At 58.6% G+C, this 26,628-nt stretch overlaps 8 protein-coding genes across 8 annotated transcripts; 3 read left to right on the top strand and 5 right to left on the bottom strand.

Moving 5' to 3' along the window:
* Positions 1-353: 353 nt before the first annotated feature.
* On the top strand, positions 354-2,102 carry ACA1_055040 (uncharacterized protein; the record flags this gene model as incomplete). Its single annotated transcript, XM_004344111.1, has 1 exon — positions 354-2,102. One exon carries the CDS (start codon positions 354-356, stop codon positions 2,100-2,102), a length of 1,749 nt encoding a protein of 582 aa, XP_004344161.1.
* A 1,110-nt stretch (positions 2,103-3,212) lies between these two features.
* ACA1_055030 (leucine rich repeat domain containing protein) lies at positions 3,213-10,355 on the top strand (the record flags this gene model as incomplete). The annotated part of the gene is made up of 28 exons (XM_004344110.1): positions 3,213-3,371; positions 3,550-3,640; positions 3,746-3,778; positions 3,925-4,120; positions 4,549-4,842; positions 4,919-4,993; positions 5,085-5,202; positions 5,305-5,723; positions 5,812-5,924; positions 6,009-6,098; positions 6,193-6,269; positions 6,361-6,499; positions 6,594-6,691; positions 6,823-6,933; positions 7,042-7,211; positions 7,291-7,360; positions 7,480-7,549; positions 7,627-7,671; positions 7,753-7,820; positions 7,945-8,085; positions 8,199-8,319; positions 8,473-8,571; positions 8,679-8,733; positions 8,817-8,965; positions 9,068-9,150; positions 9,230-9,314; positions 9,453-9,565; positions 9,663-10,355. 28 exons carry the CDS (start codon positions 3,213-3,215, stop codon positions 10,353-10,355), a joined length of 3,975 nt encoding a protein of 1,324 aa, XP_004344160.1.
* A 75-nt stretch (positions 10,356-10,430) lies between these two features.
* Positions 10,431-10,886, bottom strand: ACA1_055020 (uncharacterized protein; the record flags this gene model as incomplete). Its single annotated transcript, XM_004344109.1, has 1 exon — positions 10,431-10,886. One exon carries the CDS (start codon positions 10,884-10,886, stop codon positions 10,431-10,433), a length of 456 nt encoding a protein of 151 aa, XP_004344159.1.
* Positions 10,887-11,025: 139 nt separating this feature from the next.
* On the bottom strand, positions 11,026-14,392 carry ACA1_055010 (kinesin motor domain containing protein; the record flags this gene model as incomplete). The annotated part of the gene is made up of 11 exons (XM_004344108.1): positions 11,026-11,253; positions 11,360-11,538; positions 11,726-12,257; positions 12,377-12,476; positions 12,562-12,657; positions 12,762-12,906; positions 13,036-13,317; positions 13,466-13,646; positions 13,838-13,911; positions 14,002-14,104; positions 14,330-14,392. 11 exons carry the CDS (start codon positions 14,390-14,392, stop codon positions 11,026-11,028), a joined length of 1,983 nt encoding a protein of 660 aa, XP_004344158.1.
* Positions 14,393-15,149: 757 nt separating this feature from the next.
* On the bottom strand, positions 15,150-17,565 carry ACA1_055000 (I/LWEQ domain containing protein; the record flags this gene model as incomplete). The annotated part of the gene is made up of 6 exons (XM_004344107.1): positions 15,150-15,421; positions 15,514-15,790; positions 15,880-16,430; positions 16,526-16,641; positions 16,712-17,136; positions 17,257-17,565. 6 exons carry the CDS (start codon positions 17,563-17,565, stop codon positions 15,150-15,152), a joined length of 1,950 nt encoding a protein of 649 aa, XP_004344157.1.
* A 337-nt stretch (positions 17,566-17,902) lies between these two features.
* On the bottom strand, positions 17,903-19,987 carry ACA1_054990 (uncharacterized protein; the record flags this gene model as incomplete). Its single annotated transcript, XM_004344106.1, has 11 exons — positions 17,903-17,940; positions 18,016-18,066; positions 18,149-18,250; positions 18,418-18,660; positions 18,755-18,811; positions 18,903-18,972; positions 19,097-19,194; positions 19,327-19,506; positions 19,594-19,669; positions 19,761-19,846; positions 19,945-19,987. 11 exons carry the CDS (start codon positions 19,985-19,987, stop codon positions 17,903-17,905), a joined length of 1,044 nt encoding a protein of 347 aa, XP_004344156.1.
* A 359-nt stretch (positions 19,988-20,346) lies between these two features.
* Positions 20,347-23,225, bottom strand: ACA1_054980 (leucine rich repeat domain containing protein; the record flags this gene model as incomplete). The annotated part of the gene is made up of 10 exons (XM_004344105.1): positions 20,347-20,540; positions 20,628-20,748; positions 20,827-20,912; positions 20,994-21,627; positions 21,718-21,786; positions 21,870-22,004; positions 22,072-22,200; positions 22,263-22,348; positions 22,414-22,975; positions 23,073-23,225. The coding sequence occupies 10 exons, from the start codon at positions 23,223-23,225 to the stop codon at positions 20,347-20,349; spliced, it is 2,169 nt and encodes a 722-aa protein (XP_004344155.1).
* Positions 23,226-23,791: 566 nt separating this feature from the next.
* On the top strand, positions 23,792-26,146 carry ACA1_054970 (uncharacterized protein; the record flags this gene model as incomplete). Its single annotated transcript, XM_004344104.1, has 8 exons — positions 23,792-24,153; positions 24,245-24,417; positions 24,502-24,683; positions 24,774-24,898; positions 25,013-25,137; positions 25,229-25,731; positions 25,803-25,973; positions 26,069-26,146. Coding segments are annotated over 8 exons (1,719 nt in total), but the record flags the coding sequence as incomplete, so codon positions are not given.
* Between the last annotated feature and the right edge of the window lie 482 nt (positions 26,147-26,628).

The following is a 26,628-nucleotide window of genomic DNA, read 5'->3' as shown; positions in this document are numbered from 1 at the left end:
AAGTTTGCGAACTTCGGTTGTTGGCTTTCTTCGCAGTCGACGCAAAATATATTGCTCGCCTGACGACCAATCCCACCGACAAAGAGCCGATCGGCAAAGCCCTGAAGTCTGCAAGGGGCCAGTGGCGTCGGCATGCCCGTCAGTTGAGGGGTCAGGTTTCGGGTGGCGACGCCAGGCCACACCAGCTTCCTCTGCCTTTTCTCTCCGCGCGGCCTTGCGGTTGCCTCGCGACTGGTTCGTGGGTGACAAGCTTTGTCTCCGAGCGGCCAGCGAAGAGAGCGAAAAGCGGAGCAACGTAAAACAAAAAGAAGAGTGGTGAGGATTGATTAGCTCGCCGGCAAAACCAAGCAAAAATGAGGGTGCCCCGAGTGTGTTGGCTCCTCCTGCAGGGTGGCATTGCCCTCTGGCTCCTCCTCAATTTCTTTACCATCTCCTCCCCACATTTCGCATCTCTCTCGCCCTCCTCTTCTCTCTTTTCTTCATCTCCATCTCCATCTTCATCTTCATCACCAATTCCTCCACCATCTTCATCTCCTCGTCCGTCCCGCTCTCCATCTCCATCTCCCTCCACAACCCCTTTTCCTCCGGTGCCCGGTTCGCCTTTCCGGGTGGTGTGGCACCACGAGGCGCCGTCCGGCTCGGCCCACGTCGTGGCCGTGGCCCAAGACCACCGCGTCTTCCCCTCCAACCTGCCCAAGGCCCTGCGCCACGCCATGACCTTCACCGCCGCCCGGCTGGCCGCCGACCCGCGCCTGCGCGTCTTCCAGTTCGTCCTGGGCGTCGCCCGAGAACTCGTCGATCTGCCCACGCCCAGCAACCGCACCTTTGACACCGTCGAGCTGCGCTGGCGTGGCGACATCGGCGGCGGCGAGCAGCGCTTGAAGGCCGAGGCATGCGTGGTAGACCTGCCGGTCAACACCGGGTACCGAAAGGCCATGTGGCCGCGCTATCTCGACGTCGTGGCCCGGTGCGCGTTCCTCATCGACGACGCGCTCGTGCCCGTGCTGCTCGATGCCGCCAGCCATCAGCACCGGAAGGAGGAGAGCAAGGCCTGGTTCGCGGTGTTCGCCGGCGGCGACGTGACCCGATTCCCGCTGGCTGAGGCGCTCCACTTCCCCGCGCCGGAGCGCCTGATCAACATTCGCCCGCGGCCGCCGCACGGCTTCCCCTCGGCGCCCTGGTACCAACGCACAGACCACGACCACCAGCAGCAGCGGCCCGACACGGTGGCGGTGGTGCGGGCCGAGGGCGACGAGGCCAAGCCGCGCGTGGCGGCGGTGACCAAGCGCTACTCGTGGACCACCGACGACGAGCTGTGGCTCCTGTGGATGCTCGACATCGTGGGCGTCGACCACGTCATCCTCGAGGTGTGCACGCGCGACGTCGACATGTCGACAGTGGTGGCGGGCCTGGCGCGGCACGAGGGCCTGGCCGAGCGGGTGAGCCTGGTCGAGAGCCAGGTCCCGATGCAGGGCAAAGAGACCTGGGAGCACCTCTTCATCGGGCGGGTCTACGACCACTTCGTGCGGTGGCAGGCCGACTTTGACTACGTGCTGCTCGCCGACACTGACGAGTTCCTCCAGCTGTTCGACACCACGCGACCGGCCGAGGGCATGCCGCGCATGGACGTCAAGCGCCTGATCGCGCTCAATCCGGCCCACCTGGCCAACCAGTCGCAGATTCACTTCATGCGACCGCAGGTGCTGCGCTCGGTGCCCAACCACATGGCCGACCCGCTGCTGGCGCCCTTTCTGACCCGGCTGGCCGCGACTGACGGCCACACCACCCGCGCGGCGATGAACGCGACGGCCAACGTCAACGGTACCACGGAGCCGTTCGACCAGGGCAAGGCCCTGTTCGCGCTGAAAGGGACCCTGCGGCCCTATCTGCACTACAACGCCGGCTGGGGCAAACTGCGGCGCCAGGACCAGAGCCAGTGCTTCATCCTGCACATCCGTCAGCCGTTCAAGGAGAAGAATAAGAAGGAGGGTGAGACGGGCAGGTGGGCCCTGGACCGATTCTTCCCACCGGCCAGTGGAGCCAGCCTCCTCACGCCCCAATCCCAGCCGGCCACAACTCGATCAACAAATACAACTCTTTGATCATGGTGAGTGCCACCATCATCAGCTGATAAACTTCATGAAGTGACTGAGGCGTCAAAGGGCTTTGGAGTTATGTTAAGGTGGCTTCTCCATCTGTTCCTTGAAGAGTCTGTCCCAAAGCTTGGATAAAGACAGAACTTTTCCTTGCCTCACTATGCACACAGCTTGGAGTTACATAAATGGAGGTCCTGGGCAGCAGGGAAGACATATCTTCTCACCCAAGTGGCTAAGATCATCTGAAGTATGTGTTCTTATCAGCTTAATCTCTGATAGTGAGGCCTCCCATGTGCCTCACAACTCAAGATTAGACTTATTTCTTGTGGGCGCCCTGGCACCAAGTTCCCCTGCAGCTGGCTGTGGGGTGGTCCAGGGAGCAGTGATCAGCTTCTCATTGCACATCTGGAGAAGTTCTTCAAGTGGTCCTCCCTTCCTTCAAATACATGATCAAAATCAAAACTGTCTCCGGTTTATGCTTGTGGCATACACATAAACCTCTTCACTTTGTGGCTACCCAAGTACTCGGCCTTCCTGCTCAGCCGATGAGCTCACCCTACCTTCTCCTCTGGCGCGCGCAAGAACGAAGCGACGGGAAAAAGCAAGAACAAAAAAGAAAAGAAGAAAGAAATCAAGAGAACGAAGCGACGGGTGCGAACAGCAACGGTGCCGCTCAGCAACTGGCGGGGTTAGGTAGCAACACGGCCGCGAGGAAGGAGAGCGCAGCACACAACCAGAAGCTTGAATCGAAGAAAGGCTAAAGCATCAAGAAATAACTTATAATATAAATATAACAAAATGTTCCTGCGGCGGAGTCGCTCGGGCCGAGCTCTCGAGTCGTCGAAGGATCGCATCGATGCCCCGCCCGAATCCAGCGGCAAGGGCAAGGAGAAACGCAGCAAGGATGACACGGCCGCCCCCTCATCATCATCATCAGCACCCTCTCAGCCTGCGTCATCTTCAACGAGCAAGAAGGGCGAGGGCAAGGAGAGTAAATCCAATAGTGGAGGAGTAGAAGGTGGTGGCGGAGGGGTGCGCCACCGATCCTCCTCGAAGGAGAAGAGGAAGGAGAAGGAAAAGGAGAGGGAGAAGAAGAAGAGCCCGAGGAGGGTGCACATGAAGGTGAGCATGGGCTTGGCCGCGGCGGCTGGCGGCGGGGGCACCACCGTCAAGCGGCCGGAGGACATGTTCTCCACCCTCGACGGCCAGTTCAAGGAGGGCCTCGACGACGACGAAAAGCGAAACGACGAAAAGCTGCAAGAGCTCGGCGTCGAAGTACTCGCCTTCCATCTCTCTCGCTATTTATGACTTTAGTTTTAGTGTTCATTTGTTTATACTTTATTTATGACAACAATTATTTTAATGGTTATTTATTATCCACACTTCTATTTATTATGGGCTTTTTTGTGAGATATTAATATATGATGATGTGGTGGCTCGCTCGTGTGTGCAGCAACTGAACCTGCGCCAGTTCAACTGTTTGCGCGAATCGGTCTCGCTCCGACTCTCGCGTCTCGGCGCGCCTCGGCGCCGGCCCCTGAACGGTACAGCATACGCCAAACCTAAGCTTGTCGGCCGTTGTGCGCGTTGTGCGTCTTGAATCGATTCTGACGCTCTTGTCTTCACTTTTCTTTTTCCTCCCTAAGAAGTCCCGGTGCGGCGCAGCAACCGCGTCAACACTGGTACCAGGCCGATAGATCGCTTTACTTCGCCTTCGTTCTTTCTGCCTTGGGCTTACGCTCGAGCTTCTCTATCTGCTTTCGTGCGTCGTGTTGTGTGTTGGCTCGTGTCGTGTCGTGTGCATCGTGTGTGTTTTCGTGTGATTTAGATCCGGACCTGCTGATGCGTGGCATGGATAACTCCGATAGCGGACGCGAGCGGTCGCTCTCGATGGAGAGCCTCTCCAGCGACAGCGAGGGCGGCTCGCAAATCAATGGAATGAGCGGTAGCGGTAGCGGCAGCGGCATCGGCGTCGAGGTTGAACGCGGCCCAGTTGGCGGCGCCCTCGTTGTTCCTCGTATCGGGTATGGCCGCTTGCGCCTATCTACCACTCGACTCTCGAGTTATACCCGGCAATAGCCCTGCTTCTGCTGGGCTGATCTGTGACCGGTTCATCTATTCAGGTCGTTCTCGCGAGGCACATCGCCCAAGGAAGGAAAAGGGACGCCCCGAGGTGGCAGCAGGTAGCCTCTTTTTTTAAAATTTATTTTAATTTTTCATTTTTAGTTCGTTTTCACGTGGCGCTCCGTGATCGGACTTAACACGACGCGACGCACAGCAGAGAGAGCTTGTTGTCGGGCAGTCCGAGGAGTGGGAACTCGCCTGTGGACACCAACCGTCAGCTCGCGTACGTTGATTGCGTCCCGCCAACATTGTGTGCGTTGTGGTGCGTGTGCGGCGCGGGTGTGTGCACACGAGTGCTGACTGTCAAGCGTGTGCGGTGTTTCCATAGGTCGGGAATGACATTCCTGAGCCCGCGACTGAGTATGATGATAGGCGCGGAGGGCGCCGGACCCTATGACCAGCCCCCGCTGACGGGGCGAAAGAAGAACAAGAAGGAGCGGTGGGCGCAGGAGCGGGAGGACAGCTTCACCAACCCGGACTCCACCGGCGACGAGTCCATGGGCGGCGCGTCGGTCAATGACGAAGCGCGCGAGACCGACCTGCTGCGGCTCATGGTCAAGGCCTGGGAGTTCAAGATGATCTCGCTCGCCCTCAAGAACAAGGAGAAGGCCCTCGACCTCACGTACGACCCTCGGCGATTGGTTGAAATGATCACGCACATGTGGATCGACCGAGTGTTGACCATGCGTTGACTGCAGGAATATGTACTTGGACACCCTGCCGCCGACTCTTTGTGCTGCACCGACGAAACACCTGCGAGTGCTCAACATTAGGTACCCACTCACTCACTCTTCGCGTCTTTCTGGTGTTGCACGAAACACTTCGTCTGATGATCACTCACTCACTCTCTTCTCTCTCCCTCAGCAACAATCGGTTGACGGAGATACCGCGTGCCATTTCGCAGCTGCAGTCGCTGCGCGAGCTCAATCTTTCCCTCAACTACATCTCCGCCCTTCCCGACGAGCTTTTCCAGCTCACCCAGGTGCTGCTCCTTCTCTCTTGTGTGTGTGCCGTGCAGCGTGTGCGGTCGTGCGTGCGAGGTGTGCGTGCGCTTACAGTGTGTGTGCACTTTTGGGCGAATCAGCTGTCGGTGTTGGACGTGTCGTCGAATAAGTTGCTGTCGATCCCTTCGCACGTCTCGCGGCTGGTGTCGCTCGAGGACCTGCTCCTGTCGTACAACGAGCTGGTCGAGCTCCCTGCCGAGATCTGCTCGCTGTCGTCGCTCATGGGGCTCAGCCTGCACCACAACGCGCTCGACCACCGCTCGTTCCCGTCCGACCTGTCCCAGCTCACCAACCTGCTGGCGCTCGACCTCTCCTACAACCTGTTCGGCGAGATCCCGCCCCAGATCTGCTTCCTCTCGTCCCTCCAGGAGCTGGTCTTCTCCTACAACAAGCTCACCTACGTGCGCGAGGAGAAGCTGCCGCTCTCCAAGCTCTCCAGCCTCCTGCTGCTCGACCTCTCGCACAATCAGCTCACCAAGTTCGGCCCGGTCGCCTCCATGTACGCCCAGCCGACTCTCCTCAGCTGACGGACCTAAAAACCTGACGCGTGTTGTGTGCGGTGTGTGCCATGTTTCATGTGTGTGAAGTCAAATCTGTTCGCTGAGGGAGCTGGTGGTGCTCTCGCTCAACAACAACAAGCTGACCCTGCTGCCACCGGGCCTCTGGCGCCTGAAGAACCTTCGCTCGCTCAACATCGCCGGTACCACTCAACCATACACCTTCCCTACAAACTGAAGAATGTTAGGAATGATGGCTCACGCCTTTGTTGTCATATTTTCAATAGGCAATCCGGATCTGCTGACGCGCATTCCCGATGACATCATGAAGGCTGGAACCAAAGAGATTCTCAAGTTCCTCCACCAGACCGAAAGCGGTAAGACACCAGAGCCAGACTAGCCCTTGTGACAATGGTTGCGCGCACACGCACACGCGACTAACACTCTTTGGTGGTCTCAACCTGTGCGCAGACAAAAAGGCAGCAGCAGAGGCCCAGAAGAAGCAGCAGCTCGAAGTGTCCAGAGACATTGGCCAGTTCCTCGCTTTGGTACATAACAGCACTTTGTAAACTGCAATTTCTTTTGCTCTTCTGAAATCGTGCGTCGCGTGTGTCGCGTGTGTTGTATGTCGTTGGACAGCCGGGCAACACGTCGCCGCGCGGAGAGAAAAAGACTGCAGGCGCGAAGTGGCGTGAGAGGATCATGCAGCTCCGCAAGAACGACGGCAAGATCGACAAAGCCAAACTGCGGTCCGGGTCCATGCCCAACATCCGGAAGGGTACGCACCACTTTCGCGCGATAGTCGTCGCTTTTTATTCGCTTTTCATTTTTTAAATCATTTTTAAATTTGTTCGTTTCGTTCTTTTGAGCAGGCAAGGATGACCTTGACGTGCGGAACTCGGACCCGACCGCCAACGTTTTCGATGTCATCAGCCTCTCCTACTCGACCAAGAAGCTCTCCATTCATCAGGTTCGAACGCTCACCATTCCGTTCATATTTGATATATCCATGACATCTTATTTTATATAGTGACTGATGTGTAGGTTACATATTATTTTTATATATTGACCGATGAGCATTTACGTATGATTACACTACAGAGTTCGGGAATGTACAGCAACATTACGCTTTCGTCGTCCTCGACCAATTCGCTCTCGTCCACGGTCTCGCGGTCGCTCCTGGAGCTGACCAATGTCGACATGACCGCTTCGGTACGGGCCACCTGCCACTGTGCGTGTGTGCTCAGCATCATTAAGTCCAGTACCATTAAATACGACACGATCTCGACAACACGATCTCAACAACACGACACACCCCAGTATGATGTGAACGCGATGATTCTGCCCTGTGCCGACTGGTACATCGAAGCTGAAGGGATTGAAGAGGGGCGCGACGGGATCGACGACTATTGCGTCGACCTGGCCGAGGTGCCCGGCGTGCTGCTCGAGTCGCCCCGATTCTTCCCTCCCTCCAAGCGCCGAAGCATCAAGTGCGTTTTTTTATTATACCTTTCCTTTTCATTGATCGCGGGCATTGACTTGGTTTTTCTTTTCTTTTTCACTTCTCAGCCCGCGCGCCTGCATGGCCGCCAGCGAGATGTCGCTCACGTCGAATGACTCCACGGCCCCGGACGAATACGTACGTCGACCACGCGCTACAACATATGTTTAGAAATCTGAAGAAGCAACCGCGTTTCTATATGTATATGTATGTTTCTATGTGCATATTGATTTTTATTATTGCTCTCTACTTTCCAGGAGGAGATGTACGCCCTGGAGCGCGAGTCCAACTACACTCCGCTGTACAAGAAATATTTCTACAAAAAGGGTACAATCATCACCACGTTGTGCGGATATATTCCGACATTGCTTACATTTTTCTTCTTCTTTTCATCGGTGCTGTAGCGCACGTCAACATGATCGGCGCCGACCCCACCCTGGGTCCCATTGGTACGCACACCACGCCACGCCACGCCCCCGCCCCGCTCGCGCACACGCAGTGATTTGACTCCGAGCTGGTGATCACTGCAGTGGTGTCCATCACCAAGGAGAAGGACAGCCTCTCCCACGCCCATTGGTTCCTCATCCGCAGCCAATACGTACGTCGCGCGCTTTCTCTCCTGCGCTTGTGTGTCGTCGTGTGTCGTGTGTCGTGTGTGCGTGCGTGCGTGTGCGTGTGCGGTGGACATATGGCGCTGACACGCGCGCCGGCTGGCGATGCAGGGATCGCTGCTCGGCGCTATCGGGGACCCGTCAGGTCGGGTGTCGCGTATCGCCCACTACCCCACCACCAGCGGTCTCCTGCAGGGCGTCAAGAAGACCACCCACCCGCACCTCCAAAACGCCGAACTTCATCAGCTCAAGGTCCGCTCCCCACCACCTTACACCTTCCCCTTCGCCCCGCCGCGGGCGAACGCTCAACCTGTGTCGTGTGCGGCGCGTTGTCGTGTGTGTGTCGTGTCGTGTGCGCCCGATAGAGCGCGAAAGCGGCCAAGCAGCTCAAGGATCTTGAGATGGGGATGATGGTGTGCGCCCACAAGTTCGGGGTCATCTACTGCAAGGACGGACAGATCTCCGAAGACGAAATGCTCAACAACGGTTCATCTCCTCACAAAGTCACACACGCACACGCACCACCGCACACGCACACGCACGCACATGCACCACCACACGCACGACGGCACGCACGCACACACACACGACTGCGCATGTGTGCGGGCGGAACAGAGACTCATGCCAGTGTGGGTGCAGAGGAGGGCAGTCCCGCTTTCGAGGAGTTCCTTGCCTGCTTGGGCGACAAGATCCGACTCAAGGGGTGGCACGGCTACCGCGGCGGCCTCGATACCGACAGTACGCACCCGCTCAATCTACACTCCGATCGGAGTTAAAAAAACAAACAAAAAGCGAAAGCGAAGACGAAAGCGAACACGAATTGATGCCTTGCCCCCCCCCCGCAGACGACCGCATGGGCAAGTACTCCCTCTACCGCTACTGGCGAGGCCTCGAGATGATGTACGCACACCGCCTCCTTAAAAGAACGCCACGACTGCCGCCACCTTAATCCCCAACCCTCCTCGCCACCGCCACCACCGCAGGTTCCACGTCTCGACGCTGTTGCCCTATCGATCGAAGGACAAGCAGCAGGTGCAGCGGAAGCAGCACATCGGCAACGACGTCGTGGTCATCATCTTCGTGGACGGGAAGACCCCCTTCTCGCCCATCTCCTTCACCTCGCAGTTCAACAGTACCCTTGCCACTACACACCCCCCGCCCCAATCAGGATCAGCGCTGACGTCAGCATTCGTGTGTGGCGTGTGCGTGTGTCGTGCGTGTGTGCGCTGCGCAGAGGTGTTTGTGGTGGTGCAGAAGGACGACTCTTCGGAGGATGACGTCACGCGCTACCGTGTGGCCGTCACCGCCTCGCAACCCGTACGCCACGCACATCCATCGCTTTCGATGGTGCATGGTGCTGCTCACCACCCACTTCACACCACCGTACCTACCGCAGGTGCCCCTGTTCGGCCCGCGCTTGCCCACCGAAACGCCCGTGTTCGAGAAGGGCCGCGACTTTACCGAATTCCTCTACACCAAACGTGCGCCACCGCCACCACCTTTGAAGAAGGCCCCGTTGCCCTTTGTGTCGGCACCGCAGCCGGGCCGGGCTGGGCTGGGCTGAGCTGACCTTTTGGGGCGCCATTTTATTTATTTTTATTTAATTTTTTGTTGAACAGTGGTGAACGCCGAGCGGGCGGCGTATCAGACGTATCCGCTGTCGGAGCGCATCATCCGCACCCGCTGCTCGCTGCTGACCGAACTCATCCAGCAATCCCTCCCGCCCAAATGGGTACGCACGCGCACGTTCTCGTCGCACATACGCACACGCAGCACTAAACCGAGAGACACACACAACGCACACGACACGCACACGTATTGTCGAACAGAAGTCGGTGGGCTTGCTGGCGCGGCGACAGAAGGATCTGAAGAGCCGGTCGGCCTCCAACCCCGACATCCCGGTGCTGCTCACCAAAGACCGCAGCGGCAGCGTCGGCGGCTTCTTCACCGGCGGCGGCGGCGGCAAGGAGCGGTGCGAGAGCTTCGACAACAACTACAACCACCACCTGAGCCAGTTCCCGAGCGGCGCGTCGTCGTCGTCGTCATCGTCGCCATCGTCGTCGGCGCCGTCGTCCGCCGGCTCGTCCTACGCCGCGATCACGCCGCGGCTCGTACGGCGCCGGAGCGGCAGCGCCGAGAGCTCCACCGGCGGCGGCAAGCAGGCGGTGAGCAAGGAGCGCAGCGCCAGCACCGACAGCGCCACCAAGCCCACACCGCGCGGCGGCGGGCGCAAGGGCAGCATGGACGCCGCCACGTCCTCCCTGTCGTCGTTCGTCTCGGGCGGCGCGTCGTCTCTGTCGGCCATCTCAGAGGAGGCGGACGTGAGTGCCGTCAACACCCCGCGGGCCGGGCGGACCGGAAGCAGCAGCGCGGCGGCGGATGATGAGCAAGACGGTGGCAAGGCGACGAACAAGAAGGAGAAGAGGAAGGACAAGAAGGAGAGGAAGAAGGACAAGAAGGACCAAAAGGAGAAGAAGCAAAAGGGGGCAAAGCGGGTCCACAGCACGCTGGCCAGCGTGTAATGTAATTCTACATGAAATGGAGATTGGTGCTATGATGAAGCACAACCAGTTATCTTTCCCTTCCACGCGCACTAGCTACTCCTCGATGACCTCGGCTCGGGCGATGGCGGCCTTGAGCGCTGCTGAGTCGAAGCCGACGATAGTGCCGCAGTCCACGCAGAGCTTCATCACCACGCCCACCACCTCGTCCGCGATGCCGGGCAGCTGCGGGAGGCAGCCCTCCCGCTCCTCGCCCGACGGCAGCGTGTAGCGGTTCCACTGGCCCGACCGGGCCTCGACGCTCAGCATCTCGCGGCCGCCGCACCCCACGCAAGGCGCCTGGGCCTCGCGGTAGTCCCGCAGCTTCGCCCGCTTCTTCCGCGCCGCCTCGGCCTCGGCCGCCCGCTCCAGCTCGGCCTCGCGCTTGCGCTTGGCTGAGTCCGGTCCCTCGCCCCTACGGCACGCCTTGCACAACCCACCGTCACCTTCATCACCCCAGAAGCCCGCAGCAAAGTTGCCGCACCCCGCCGCACTGCACCGTGGCCGCTCCATCTCTTCTGCAGACTGTACCCTGCTCTGCTCCATTTGGGACCAAAAACGAAGCTTCGGTGAAAGAGAAAACAACTCCGAGGAGATTTTTGCAAAGCGCCGAGTGGCTAAAAAGTCTCCGAAATCTTATTGTACAGGCCTATCATGTGCGAAAGAGGGTGAGGGCACCGGTGTGGCCCAGCGGCAAAACGGCGGCGGTGGTCAGGCGTTTGGCCTGCCGGAGCGCGGCGCGGCGGTCGAGGAAGAGCTTGACGTAGCGCTCGCGTGGTCGTGGATCGTTCTTGTTGGCCTCCTTGTCCGGCGCGTCGCGCACCAACATCTGTCGCCAGAACACATCGTCTCGGAGCACTTCCTCGAACATGCGACATACCTGCAACCATGTGCGTGTGCGGTGGTGCGTGTGCGGTGGTGCGTGTGCGTGTGCGTGTCAGACAGATCGCAAGACAAATCTATCATTGGTGGGAGAAGGAACGGACCATCATGCTTCGGCCAAGGGACACGGCATCGAGCTGGCTGAAGATGAGGCACAGCAGCTCGTAGGGCAGCACCGCGAAGAAGTTGACCGTCGAGAAGACCGGGTCGCAGTCCCGCTTTGCCGCCAGCAGCTTCCGCAGGTGGTAGTTGGGCGTGAGCTTCTTGTGGTCCAATCGCTGACCTGCAAGTGCACATTGTGTGTTACTCATGTGGCACACGACACGACACGACACACGACACGACACGACACGACACGACACGACACGACACGACACGACACGACACGACACGACACGACCAACGGCACGACACGACCAACGACACACGACCAACGACACGACCAACGACACACGGCATACAAAGCATACCTGTGAGCGGCGATCGGTGGTACCCCTTTAGGTAGAGCTTGATGGCCTGCCGTTCGTAGGTGTGTCCGTCGGCGCAGAACACCGGGTCCTTGAAGATGCCGCGCGTGAGCGGGCACACGTAGTGCAGCATCTCCTGCCGGTGTCGGTGGTTCACATTCCCATGAATGACCGGCCGCCTCGTCAGCGGCGTGATCTGGGCCACCCGCTCGTCGTGCTGCTCCTTGCGCGCTGACTCCTCCCCCTCCGCCTGGTGGTGGGCGCTGTCGTAGCTCGCTGGCGGCGGCGGCCCGACAGGGGTGGTGGTGGTGGGCACCCGGTTCTCCTTGTCTGCGTCGACGTAGAGCAGGCCGTCGCACTCGTCGTGCAGCTTCTCTTTGCCCTTGCCCTTGCCCCCGCCCCTCAACACGGCGGGCTGCTCCTGCGACTGGCCTCGGTCGCCGGCCGGGTGATCTGCCGCAGAGCCCGACGCGCTGTTGTTGTTGTTGTTGCTCAGCCGCTCCAGCTCGGCCTGCAAGTACTGAATGAATCGGGCCTGGGGGCACGCAGGACACGAGAGCGAGAGTGTGTGCGTGTGTGTGAGTCGCAAGTGACACTGCGACACCTTAAAGAATTCGACACCTTAAAGGTGTCTTGGAGGTGGCGGTGGCGCACCTGCTCTTCGTTCTTCCGCTCCGACTCTTTGAGCAGAGCCTCCAGCACCTCCACCGAGCGGTGCTGGTTGACCACCGGCTTGTTCTTGATCCGGCTCGCCCTGGAGAGTATTGAAATGCAAACAAAAGTTATGGTCAATATTCGGTGAAAAATGCCACAACGACGACGAACGCAGCCCTACGTACCGGTCGCCGAAGCGAAGGGTGGAGAGGGTCTCGAGGGCGTTTACGCTGTTCGGCGAGCAGTTGACGATGAGCGTCGTCCGCGCGTTGCCACCCAAACTGCATTCATTCAGAACAATGAACGGTGCTCCAAGTCAGCGCGCAAATCTCGTGATTCAGTTGTGTGTGTGTGTGTGTGTGTGGTGTGTTGTGTGTTGTGGCACCTGTTCTTGAGCAGCCGCGTGAGCTTGCTGTTTCGGTAGGGCACGTGTCGCTTGTCGCCCGAACTCAGCGCCGAGATGACGTTACCGAGCGCCAGCAGCGACTGATTGATCTTCTTGGCCTCGTCCAGACGCAGGCCCTCAGCACCTGGGCGCGATTGATTGATTGATTGATTGATTAGCGAGTGAGCCGCGCAAGTGTTGCGTTCCCGCACACGACACACGCCACGCACCACCGCACACGTCGCACACGCGCAACTATGTTGGGTGTGCGTACCGGTCTTGTCGGCCTTTTCGGAGCCGGCCAGGTCGACGAGGTACAGCTGTGCCTTCTGGGTGAGCTGGTTGACGGCGTCGTGCTTGGTGACGGTGATGAGGAATATGGCGTGTCCGCGCGAGCTCTCGTCGTTCGACTTGGTCGAGGCCACCATGCGGTTGCGCGCGCCGCGCTGCATGGTCGCGATGATCTCGTTGCTCGACAGCATCGTCAGCACCTCGGCGCCCGTCACAATCACGCCGCCACCGGGCTGGTCCAATATCTCCAGCTGCCTGTGCGGAGCTGCCCTCGTTGAATACATCACACCATTATATCGTGAGTGCCAATACATATGCACAAAACTATATATTCATATTCAGCATATATTGCGGCACTATTATGTACATTTATATATATATATATATATATAGGGGGACATAGTGGGACGTACCGAGCAAGTCCCGTGTCTTTTCCATGTAGATCTCGAGGTAGGAGGCGCAGACGTCGATTTGTATGTGCGGCGGGGCCTGGGCCACCTGAAAGAAGATCTCCTCCATGACCCGCGGGATGATGCCCTTCATTCCCTCATCGTAGCCCAGCTCGTGCAGCTTGGGATCATCAAAACCCGGGCCCTTTCGTTGCCATTCAATGATGACGTCACACGACACACACGACACACACGACACACACGACACACACGACACACACGACACACACGACACACACGACACACACGACACACACGACACACACGACACACACGCATCACACAATCGCACTTGGTGTGAAACAGCTACTGAAGAGAAAGCAGAACGCCAGGTACCTGCATTGTGTATGTTTTCCCCGCACCCGTTTGGCCGTAGGCAATGATGGCAGCGCTGAACCCGTTCAACACATCTGCAGAGCACAGTTGGGAAGATCAACAACTACGAAAAAGATGGACCCAGAGAGAAAGAGAAAGAGAGAGAGAGAGAGAGAGGCGCATACCTTCCACCATGGGCTGTGCGGCGTACTCGTAGACCTCTTCTTGGAGCGCGTACTCGCCGAACGCTCGGTTGAAGGTGAAGTTCTGGGTCTTCCCGCTTTCGGACTTGAGAAGGCCACAGGCACACACGAAGGTGCACACGATGTGAGGAGCAGCTCCTTCATGAAGAAGAGAATAGGCAAAGTGAGAGGACGACAAACCTCGTAGGTCACCGTCTGTCCGTCGCCGCCAACGCTCACACAGTGTGCGCCTCCTGCAAGATGACGTAGAGATGTGTTATGGCACCGGGATTCCAAGAAGCGGTGGTGGGTGGGCAAGAAAGTGGCACACCTTGAGACAGCTCCTGGTCGGATGGGGGTCGAAATCGACAAACGACTCGAATGTTCTCCGCATCCCCATCGATGGATGCAGCAGGAGAAGATGGAGATGGAGATGATGAACTGCTGCTGCTGGAAGTGGGGAAGAGCGGACCTGCAGAGGCCAACGTATGCCGTCTTCGATTCTTGCCGCCACTCCGTTTCAATTTCCTCTTGCCCCCTCCCGGCGGGCTCGGCGTCTGGCTCATCTCTGTACGAATTGGAGAGATCGCCTCGCCCACCAATCTCGCGTTTTGTGCCCCTTTTTGGCGCGCTATCTGTTTTTAATTTTATTTTATTTTTTGTCTTCACAGAAAGCCCAAGAGAGCCAATTCTGGGATTTTCGAAGAAGCTGCGTTAAGGTGGCTTCTTCCGTCTGTTCGGTCGAAGAGACGAGCTTGGGACAAAGACCTAACTTTTCAGTTCTTCATTATGCACACTTGGAGGATTGATATAAATAGAGGTCCTTACTATGAGGAAAGATATCTTCTCGGCCCCAGTGGCTAAGATCATCTGAAGTATCTGTTCTTATCAGCTTAATCTCTGGTAGTGAGGCCTCCCATGTGCCTCACAACTCAAGATTAGACTTATTTCTTGTGGGCGCCCCTGGTACCACGCCCTCCAGCTATGCTGTGGCAGTCCAGGGAGCAGCGATCGGCTTCACACTTGCACTCTTGTGAAGTTCTTCAAACGGTCCACCCCTTCCCTCCAATCAACGAACAATAGAAGCAAACAGTATAAGCAAGCATATAAAGGCAACATATTGCACGTTAATCGGCTTATATATCGTCGCTTCACTTCTGGCTGCCGGCGTACTCGGCCTTCCTGAGCCGATTGAGCTCGAGCCGCGCGGCCTGAGCCTCCTTCTCTAGCTTGAGGATGCGGGCCTGGGCCTCGATCTCCATCACCTGGCGCTGGGTGAGACTGTACTTCGAGGTGGGGTCGACCGCCGGCGGTGCCGCAGCCACCGCCCCGCCCGTCGGGGTCGCCGCCTTGGCGTCCTCCACCAACTTCTGCGTGGCCGAAGTGATGCTCTTCACCGCCTCCTCCAGGCCAAGGTCATTCCCTATGTGTGCGTGTCGTGCGTGTGCGGTCGGGGGTGTGAGTCGTAGTTGCACGCAGTCGGCTTGTGAAAGGTGGTGGTAAGAGAGATGGTACCTTTTTGGTATCGGGCGCGGAAGGCGGCGAGCAGCTGCGCGGTGGAGACGTTGACGCTTCCGGCGCTGGCGGCGAGCGGCTCGTTGCCGATTCCGCCCTCCCACGCCACGTACTGCTTGCTGGTGCTGACCAGGTGCCCGATCGAGGCCACCACGAACCGCGCAGCCGACACCAGGCCCTCGGCCCACTTCGGGTCCGCATGGTAGGCCGTATCCGACCCGTGTAGCCTCGCTCCAACTGAGCGCGACTCGCCGCGCTGAGCAGCACTGTGCAGGCCCTCGCAATGAACTGCACGTTACCGCCGACCAGTCACGAGCCGAGTCAGTCGTATCGAGTGAAGCTTCGGTAAAAACACGAGAGGAGTACCTGGGTGGTATCGAACACGGAGTCGGACACGTCGATGAAGGCGGGAGCGGCGGTGGCGATATGTTCTTCGGCGGCGTTACGGGCGACGGCCAGATCCAGGGCAAGCTCCTCCACCACCTTGGTGGCTTCCATCAACTCGTTCCTGGCAAAGTCGTCAGCCGCCGCGCTGCCGGGGGTGGTAGAGCCGGCAGGCGCCGCCGAGCCGGCTCCGGCCGCGACCCCGACATCGACGACGGGCAGTGCCACGGGGGTCGGGGTCTGGTCATAGCTGGGCACCTGGGAGTAGAGCGACTGCATATTGCCGTAGACCTGGTTGTAGTAGGCACCACCGTCTGCACCCGCCATCGGCGCCCCGTGCTGGCCGGCGTAGGACTGCTGTGGCTGCTGTTGCTGGGGCTGGGCGTAGCCGCCCCCGGGTGCCCCAGCGTAGGCGCCATAGTAGGCATCGTACTGTGGCTGTTGGTAGTGGCTCGCATAGTGGCCCTGAGCGGCGTACTGCTGCCCGGCCCCTTGCTGCTGGGGGTATCCGCCAATCGGGGCCAGAGCAACTCCTGCAACATCACCATTACGTACCAGGCGGTCGGATTATCGAGCAAACAGCTGTAATCATGAAGTCGAAGAGGAGCAGGCGGGGGGTGAACCCTACCAGGTGGGACCTGGGCCGAATAACCGGCCTCTCTCTGCTGCGGGTGAGAATAGTGGTGCTGCTGCCCCTCCGTTGGCGCCAGCGGGAAATCATCATCGAATGAGATGAGAGTATCACTGCGGAGGCCAGGCGTGAGTGGGAACATGTTGTAGCGCCGCTTTGAGTGAACACGTGGGCGGTGCGTACCTCTTGGCGCCTGTGTCGCTCCAGTGCTCGTCCCCTTCTGGTTCGCCGTCGTCCGAGTACTGCTCGTACTCCTCGTCGCCGTAGTCCGCCCGTTGCTGCTGCTGCCTGGCGGGCGACCCGCCGGCGCCGCGACCACCGCCTCCCTGCTGGACACCTCTCGGCTGATCGTACTGACGCTGCTGCGGGTCGCTCGGCCGTTGATCGCGGAGCGAGACCTCCTTCATCATGTGCCTCACCTCCTCGTCATCGTTCTTGGTGCTGTAGGCGCCACCAGCGTGAGCAGCCTGGGGGCTCGCCGGGTCGGGTCCGACCATGCCGGTCGACTTCCACAGGCAGTGCTTGAGATCCGTGAGCCACACCTCCTTGTGCTCCCGGTTCTTGCCCCACATCACCACCCGACGCTGCTTGGCCTTAGCCAGCGTTCCCTGTTCGTCGCATGACACGCATGACACGACACGACACGCACGACACGACACGCACGACACGATGCGTGTGAGCAATCGTGTTCTGGAGCGATGACAACGAAAGGGCAACAGGGGTAGTACCTTCTCAGGGCACAGAAGGCGGAACTCGTGGACGGGACTGTCGGGCATGGTGACGACCTTCATGCCGGAGCTGAAGTGGATGACGACCTGAAGCTGAAACTTCTGAGCGCTTGTGCGCTTGGTGACGAGTAGGCAGTCGGTGAAGAGCCAGAAGTAGCGCGGCTTCTTGCTCAGGGTGTTGACGCTGAAGTACATGAGCTCGCCGTGTCGGACGAGCTGGCGCGGACGCGAGATGAGAAACTTGGGTCCCGGCTGTAGCATCTGGTACAGCTTCTCCGCATCCGACATGACTCTTCCCTTGCTCGCCATCTTCTTCTATAACCGCTACTCTGATCTTCTTGCCTTCTCTGTAGAAAAATAGTGATGAGAAGCACCGTTCCCCCCCCACCACCACCACCACCGTATGCTCAGAAACGTGAACACGTACCTTAGTCGAGATGGCTGTGTTGAACAAGATGATGGGCTCTTAAAAAATTCGTTTTCTCGTAACGGTCATTATGGACAAAAAAGGTGTTACACGCCAACCAGCGTCTGACAGCCACCTTAAATGTAAACAGTTAATTATGGGCTAATAATTAACATATTTAAAATAGAATATACTCTTTTTACGTCACTATTGTGCGTTACGTCCATCAAGACCGGCCACTCACAGGTTGATGACCTGGGCTACCTCCAGGTCGGTCACTGTAGTTCACAAATCGGGCACGGCGGCGTAAGTCAAGCGCATGTGCCAGTCACACAGGCGAGATGAAGGCGCACCATCGAGTACAGTCGTCGCTTGCGAGTAACCGGTATTGGCGCTGTAGCCGCCTGTGGGAGGGACACGAGTGAGATGGCGGGTCATGACAAATACGAGCATTGTGTTGAAGGAGGGCAAAGTGTGCCGCCGAACCGAACACGACCAGGCGCGAGGGCGAGCCGCACATCGTAGCCCCCGAGTCGGCGATCTTCAGCGGTTCTCCCACCAGCGTTATCGGCTGCCACCTGCCACTACCTGCACGCACACGCACACGCACACGCACACGCACACGCACACGCACACGCACACGCACACGCACACGCACAAAATACACACGCACCGCACTCGCACCACCGCATACGGCGCACAGGCGTGAGCGAGCGGGAGAGAAGTGGAGCGCAGACAGGTGCGAGTCACAGTACCCTTGGCGAGATCGATGACCAGCACGCCAAGGCGGTCGTCCGACGCGCCGAACAGATATGGCCCCGCCCAGCAGGTGACGGTAGGGTTCATGGCCGGGTCTCCCCGCTCGAGGTCCAGCGCCTTCCACTCGAGCCGCTCGCTCCCCGCAGGCCTCTCCGTCGTCGCGGCCAGGTCGTCCAGGGCCATGTAGAACAGCTTCGTGGCATCGGGGCTCACAAAGCAGAGGTGGCCGAACGCAATGCCTGATGTGGTGTGATGAGCGCAATGAAGTCTCAGGTGCTTCATCATTTGGAAAGCCGAGAGTCGTGTGGGGGGGGGTGTTGGTCACACACACACCAACGGACACATTCTCGAAGGCCTGTAGCGCGGCCGAGCATTTGTAACCCCGCCATTCTGCGGTGGCTGGACGGGGCAGTGTTGTGTTAGTTGTGAGCATTGTGCACGAACACGGGGGCCCAAAAGGGGTGACCAGGGGGGGGTGTACTCGTATCAAAGATGTGGAAGGAATCAGTGTCTTGTGGGGTGTCCTTCATGTTCTCGTCGTTGATCGCCACCTGGCAACACACGTACGCGCCACCGCACACGCACACACAACCAGCCGCACACGCACACGTGCGCAGAAAAATGTCAGGTAACTCTCCCTTCACGTGACCGATCACAACACGGCGGCGTACATACAATGTGGGTGCCCCAGACGGCCAGTTTGGAGTAATTGGAGGGCTTGGGCGTGGCACCGCTAACCTCCAGCTTCGACCATTGACGCGCGGCTCCCTCGCCTATCCAGATGGACCCAAATTCCTTAACCTCATCGTACACATTGTGTTGCATCGCGTTTTGTTGTGCTGCGCTGCGCTGCGCTGCGTGTCATTGTGTTGTGGTGGAACACGACGTGTACGGGGGGAACGTACCGAGGTCGTATTTGTAGATGTCGCTGTTGTCGGGGCTGCCCTGACTCCCGCCAAACATGTACAGCGCGCGGTCCACCACGCAGATGCCCGCTGTCGTCCGAAGAGGGAGCGAGGGGTTCTGCGTGGCGTGAGCTGCCCCCAAGCATTCTTCGCGCCACTCCATCTGTTTTCCGATGTCGGCTGATCATCGCACACTCAGTCAGCAATTTCGGCGTGTTGCGTGTGTGCTGTGTGCTATGGCTGCGTGTCGCGTGGCGGTGTGTGCACCGTAACGGAGGCGATGCTTGAGGTCCTCGGGTATGGGCAGTTCGTCGGTCTTGGCGCCGTGCTGCTTCTTCACGGCCTGCGCGCCCACACTTCAGTACTGGCGCCCACCACACGTGTGTGCGTTCACAGCCACACACACACAAACAGACACACACGACGCGGTGTACCTTGATGGTGATGTCGGTGAGGGAGGGAAAGTCGGTCCTGCCCAGCGACAACGTCCACAGGTCGTTCATGTAGAACTGGTCGTACCCTGGTTATTCATAATAAATAAATAAATAAATAAATACATAAGATGAAGAAAGAGAAGAAATCTATTTTAAAAAAATAAGCTGGGGAGAGGGAGGGAACCGCCAAAGAGGAAGATCAGGCCGGACGAGGGCGCGTAGGTCATGGCCTGCCCCGACCTGGCCTTGGGCCAGTCAAGTCTTGCCGCTATGGGCTGTGGCGTCTGGGGCTCCTCCTCAATTTCTGCACCAGCTTCCCACATAACGCCCTCTCCAATTATTGTTTAAAAGACCGGACTTCCTTAATTTCTTTTTTAAAAGAAATTCGTGGCTCTCTCACCCACGTTCAAAAACCCTTCAACCACGCTTTGATTATTTGGATTTATTGATTTATTATTATTATATATGTACATTAAATCGAAGAAAAAGTTCGGTTAAAAAGGGAGTGCCCGCCAGCTTGAAGCTGCAGCTTGCGTCGAATGTACGGGTCTTGCGACGTGGCAGAGAATTTTATCAAAAGTGGCACTTACGGACTCGAGGAGGAAGAAGATGACGATGACGACGTTGCCGAAGAAGCATCGCCTTCATCGTCGTCTTCATAGTTCAGGTGCTCGTAGAGGGATCTGAGGTGCCGCGTGAAGACGAACAGGGAGTCAAAGTCCGGCGTAACTTCAATGGCGCTCCCCAAGGCCCGGATCGTGATCGCGATGTTGTCCAGGGCTGGCGTGAGCGCGCGAGGCAAGGGCGTGAGAACAAACAGCAGTGCGGGCCAAGTGGCGAACACGAAGGGAAACGAAGGGGGGGTACCGGTGGAGACGGTGCACTTGATCAAGGACAGACGATCTACGCCGTCGTGGCAGGGCGGTGTTGGCTTCAAGCTCTCGCTCACCGCGTACACCTCCTCGCGAGACCGAATCGCCACCATTTCCTGTCGACCCGGGTTGTGTGAGCTTCGAGCCACCACAAGCACGTGTCGTGTCGTGTCGTGTCGTGTCGTGTGCGGTACATCTTTCAGCGAGCGGATAGTCTTGGCCAGGTCGACCGCCTCCTCGAGAGTTGTCAATTCGGTCAGCTCCACTTGGATGTCTTCGACTGTGCCCAGAAGAGGTATGGTGTGGCCCGAGTGAGCTCGTCGCACCACGGGTATGGAAAAATTGATTGTCAGAGGCGTACCGATCTCGAGCATCACGTTGACCAACGAGCGCGAGAGCGACTTGAGCTTATTCAGCTTGAGGAGAACGAGCTCGTCCTCGTCCTCGCATTCGCGTTTGTGGTCAGTGTCGCGTGCGTCAGCCTTGACTACGATCGTCTGCTGTCTCACCGCCGCATTGTCGCTCTCGAGACCGGGCGAAGAGGCCGTCGATGACGATGAAGAACCGTCTGAGTCGTTCCCCTTCTTCGTCTTTCGGGCCTTGGCCTCGTCGAGCCTCGTCGCCTTCTGCTTTTCCTTCTTCTGCTGCTTCTTCTCCAGCTTCGGCTCGTTACTCTGCGGCAGCGGCGGGAGAGCACCATGAGCGGTCGGCTTGCACCTACCGTTGCCTGCTGATGCGGACGGGATGGGCTGTGCGGCGACGGCAACGTGGCCCGAGACGGTGAACTGGAACGGGGTCGAGGGCAGCGGCGGACAGCAGATGGGCGAGACGGGCGGACGGCTCTCGCGCAGCACGACGATGTAGTCCTCGTGGTCGTCCATCGGGATGTGGGCGTACATCCGCCTCTCCAGGTAGCTCAGCACATGGTGCACGGTCAGTTTGAGCGTCCCAACTAGACCCTGATCGCTGAGCGGATTGTTATCACACGCAAAGTTCTGTACAACACACACCACCCACCGCACACCGACACTGAGTGTGAGATGAGGGCACGATGGAAAGGTGTGAGTGGGTGGTGTGGAGTGGACCTTGAAGTTCATGAGGCCCATCGACACCGGCAGGTCTTCCAAGCAATTGTCTGAGATGTCCAGATCGATCTGTATCGCGCGCGACAGAACGGAAGTCAGGCGAAGGTCTGCATGATTGCGCGAAGAAGGGCTCACAAAACACAGAAGCGTACGAGGCGGGTCATAAGCCCAATGGCGGAGGGCAGGGCCGTCAGGTTGTTGTGAGCCAGATTGAGTTCAATGAGCGACGTAACGTGCGCCATCTCCTCGGGCAACCTCTCCAACCTGCACCAGCTTGCGTCGAGCACCTGCAGTCGCGGCCGCCGACGAGTGAGTGCGAGAGAACATAAGAGAAGCAGGAGGGAGTAGCTGTACCTGCAGCTGCGTGCAACCACCAATGCCCGCTGGAAGCGTGGAGAGTGCATTCCCGCTCAGGTGGAGCTCCTCCAGTTTGCTAAGCCGGCCCAACTCGCGAGGCAGCTTCTTGATGTGATTGTTCTTCAACTGTGTGCGGGACGTGTAAGTAGCGATCAGAAGCTGTGACACTCAAATTAGCTGGAACGTACGGAGAGCGTCTCGAGCGAAGTGCAATGCCCAATGGCCGGGGGCAACGTCTTGAGCATGTTACCGTTCACGCTCAGTTCGACCAGTCCTGTTGTGAGGTCAAAACGCTGAGGGCACTGAGTGGCACGAAGAGCCTCGAGGTGGTGGCCGTACGTTGGAGAATACCGATGTGGGGCGGCAGTTCGCTGAGCTGATTGCCGTCGAGGCAGAGGGACGACAGGCACTGACTGAATCGCAGCAGCTGGAGCGGGAACCACTGAAAGTGATTGAACCCGAGGTCGGCCGACTTGAGCGTGCGGGCCACGCCGCGATTGACCTCGAACCACTGCTCCTTGAGGTCGTCGATGCCGCACGACGACAAGTCCAGGGTACTGGTCGCATCATTGATGAGCCTGATCACATTGGTCTCCGCGGCCAGGGCCTTCAGGGCCTCCCGGTCGATCAAGCCGGTATCGCTCGACTTGTTCGGCCCGCGACCCTCAGAGTCAACAACCTCTGCTTGAGGCGGAAGTCGAAACTTGATCATGGCGCGCATGTTCGAGATAGTACTGGTATGCCGCACAGGCTCGCGCCTCTTCATGTAGGGACGCAGGTCGTCGGTGGTGGGCCGGATGACCTTCGGGAGCTGCTGCGCCACCAGCTCGTCCGCGGCACCACTGGGCAGGGTGCCCTGACCCCACTCGGTAATCTCCTCCTTCCACACTTGGGGGACGCCCTGCGTAGTAGTGGATGGAGCCCAACGTTGAGCCAGAGCTGGCGCAATGGACAGTAGAAGAGCAGAAGAGCGGCAGCGCAGCAGAGGCAGTGCATACCGTGATCTGGCCCTCGTGGCAGGAGATGTGGACGCCATGACGGAAGGACTCGGGCTCCGATATGGAGATGTCTGCCTTGTGCGAGTTCGTGAAGAGGGGAAGCGAGCTGGCCAGCGCCACCGTTCCCGCAATCCTCGCCTTCACCTTGCTCATCTTCTACCGGTACTGTCCAGCTGGTTGTGTCTGTATTACGGTACGTGTGCAAAAACGATTGAAGTGGTGAGGAGGAGGAGGTGATGAGCGCCATGTAAAACGTAGAGACGAAGCACCTTGCAGTCGGGTGGCTGTAGACGTGTACAGGTGCAAGTCTAAAGAACTTGTGTGAAAGGTTGCAGAGCAGACATTTCTACGTGTTGAAGTTCCAGGGTGGTCCACCGCGATCGTTGTGTTCCAACCACGGCTGCGGCTTGCCGTGTAGCACACTTACAAATGTGGGCGGCCGAATATAAATCAGAAAGTGACTGGAAATGTGGGCGAAAGCGGCAAAGAGGGGAAGCGGCGATGTGCGGCTCAACACAGATCACCAAAGATCGTTGATCCTGCGGGGCCTCATCATTTGCTTCCTAGCCTCCAGCCTTCGACATCTTGTTGGTTGGCCCTTTCAAATTGAATTTAAAAGAAGATTCGAAAAGGAAAGAAAAAGAGAAGGAAAGATCGCAAATCAAACTTTATTCCATTTGACTTCGCAACTTGTGGATACAGAACGCGAGACGACCGATGGACTGGGTGGGGAAACTGGCGTACGTGCCCTCGTGGGACTCGATCAACGGCTACTACGAGTCCACGTCGAAATCGGTGGGTTCGTGGCTGAGCACCTCCTCATCGGAAGTTGTGGTGATGGTGCCCAAGCCGAAGGACCCTCGAGCAAGCACAAACAACGCAGGTCCAATCCAAGCAGACAAAGGAGGGAATCAGAACGACATGGATCCGATTGCGACACTTTCCTTCTGGACGAGGAGGAAGAGACATCTTTCGTGAGGCCTTCATCACTGCTGGATGGCGAGGAGAGGATTCTGGGCTGCTTTGAATCGAACTGCCACGTCCAATTCGGTTGGATGCAAGGCTACCGCGTATGCGCCAGGTGCGCTCATAACTCTCACCCTCCACCTCCATCTCTCCATCTCTCTCTACTCACAACATCCCTCGTGCCCGATGCCGTCTTGTCGATGCAGATGCAAGCATCACTTCTGCTACCGGCACTGCCGCTACAGGCGACGGCGCCCACAGCAGCCTACGACGCCGTCGTCGGACCCCAAGGCCACAGCAGCTCCGCCACCGCCCCACGACGGCGCCGTCGAGGACCTCCTGTGCCTGCGGTGCGCGCGGCTGGAGCCGCAGACCCTCGGTGCGTGCCCTCTCTCCCCATCATGCCGCCTGGGCTCGTCGGCTGACGTGGCATTCGCGCATGCGCGGGGCTGGCCGCGCACAGGGCACGTGAGGGACCACTCGACGGGGTACGCGAGCCTGCGCAACGAGATCAGGTCGCTCGCGAGGATGCGCGACGACGTGACGCTGATGAAGCTCAGGCAGCTGTCGAAGGACCAGCACGACACCGCGCAACGCAGGAAGAAGCGGCAGGAGCGAATGCAGCAGCGGGCCGACGCTGGCGAGGTACACCACCTGCACGACACGCACACAACACGACACGCACACGACACGCACACTGTGCGGGCTCTTACAAGACCGTGGTGATGACTGCAGGTGAAGGCGATAGAGAGCGCGTTGGGCACCGTGACCAGCTCGGTGTCTCCGCTGATCAAGTGGAGCTCGAGCGCCATCAGCGAGTGGGCCTACGCGCCGGCCGACACCATATGCTCCTTTTGCGCGTACTCGCCTTTGCCACGCCGCTCTTCATTTTCAGCACCGCCCTTCTGACATGCGCACGACACGCACACGACACGCACCACCGCACACGACACACGACACACGACACACGACAGACGGCCGTTTGGGTATTTGTCGATCGACAAGTACGTCTGTAAGTTGTGCGATCGCGCCGCGTGCGAGGAATGCTGTAAATACGCCGTCAGCCTCGCCCGCTCCACCGTCAACCGAACAGCTCCGCGTACTCGACCCCTTCACCACGCATGTGCGTGTCGTGCGTGTTGTGTGCGCACACGACTGACCGAGTGTGGTGTGGTGTGGGCCACGACCAGTGGCGACCGAGGGAAGCGTGCGGTGCTGCAAGCAGTGCTCGCAGGTCATCCGGCGACGGGAGGAGGTGCTCCACTTCCAGCAGAAGCTGCGCGAGTGCGAGGAGCACCCGCTCAAGCTGCTCTACGACGGCATCGCGTCGATGAAGGGCTCGATCGACGCGGCCCTCGTGCAGTACTTTGACCTCATCTCGAGCGTGGACATCATGGAAGGCTTCGCGGTGGTCGACGAGCTCGACGGGGTCTGGCCCCATCAGCGCGATGACGCTGCGGCGGAGGCGGACGAGGACCTGATCGACCGAGACGACGTCGCCATTGAGTGGAACGAAGGCGACGACGACAACGACGAAGATGATGACGATGACGACAATGAAGAGAGAGCTCGGCGCAAGACGAAGAGCAAGAAGACGAAAACAAAGAAGAGCGAAGGAAAAGCGAAGAAGAAAGCGAAGCCAGAGAATGAGGAAGACGACGAAATGCGACACCTCTCGGCCGAGCAGATCGCCGTACGTGCCTTTTCCCTTTGCACTCGCTCTCGAGGCGGTGTGAGGCGTGGCTGACCATTTGTTGTGAGCAGAAGCGCGACGAGTTGAAGAAGGCGCTGCTGGCGCTGCTGGTGGAGTACCAGCGAAGGGTGAGCGAGCTGGTGGCCTACAAGTGTCGCAGCGCCAAGGAGCTGCTCCTCGTGCGCGAGGTGCGCGTGGCCCTGTGGGAACACAAGAACGAATGCCTCCTCCCCTTCCAGAAGGTACCACCAACCTTCAGGTCTGGCTTTTTCGTGTGTCGTGTGTGTCGTGTCATGTGTCGTGTGTGTCGTGCGCTGAACAACCTTCCTCCGGACAGACCCTCCCCGCGCCAGTCACACGAAGCGAGGGCGACCATGAGGAGGAGAGTGATGATTTTGATGAAGGCGAAGACTAGGCTTCCAGCCTATGAACCGGGCGGTTGGCACAAAACAGCAGTTAAGCCTCTTTGGTCGTTGTTGGTTTGGTTTATTCTTGATTGGGTTGGGGTGTGGACAGCCGCTCCACAAGCTTGCTGTCCACACGGGGGGCGTCTGCGTGCGCAGACGTGCGCGGTAGTAAGGGGGGTGTAATTTACGAAGGATCACAGCGCCATTTGTGCACCTCTTGCTCACCAGCGAACTGGTGGGTGGAGGTGGTCGCGGCCTGCGCTTCTCATGAGGAATGCTGGCGCGGCTCTGCGCCTTATGACCACCCCGGCCCACGAGTGTGGGACCAAACCAGAACTATGCCAGAATGTCTGGTGGTTGCACTTAAAAACAACCAATGGGCCGCTTTGAACTGAAACTCCGTATTGACTCGACCAATCCGCGACCCAAACAAGTTTCTTCTGGTGGTTTTGTTGTGGGGCCGCGGCAAGCAAGAAGCTCGTCATTCGGG

Source organism: Acanthamoeba castellanii, assembly GCF_000313135.1.
Source record: "Acanthamoeba castellanii str. Neff unplaced genomic scaffold scf7180000084594, whole genome shotgun sequence".
Lineage (NCBI taxonomy): Eukaryota > Discosea > Longamoebia > Acanthamoebidae > Acanthamoeba > Acanthamoeba castellanii.
Note: the sequence above shows the minus strand (reverse complement) of the source record. Positions and strands in the feature narration are given on the sequence as shown.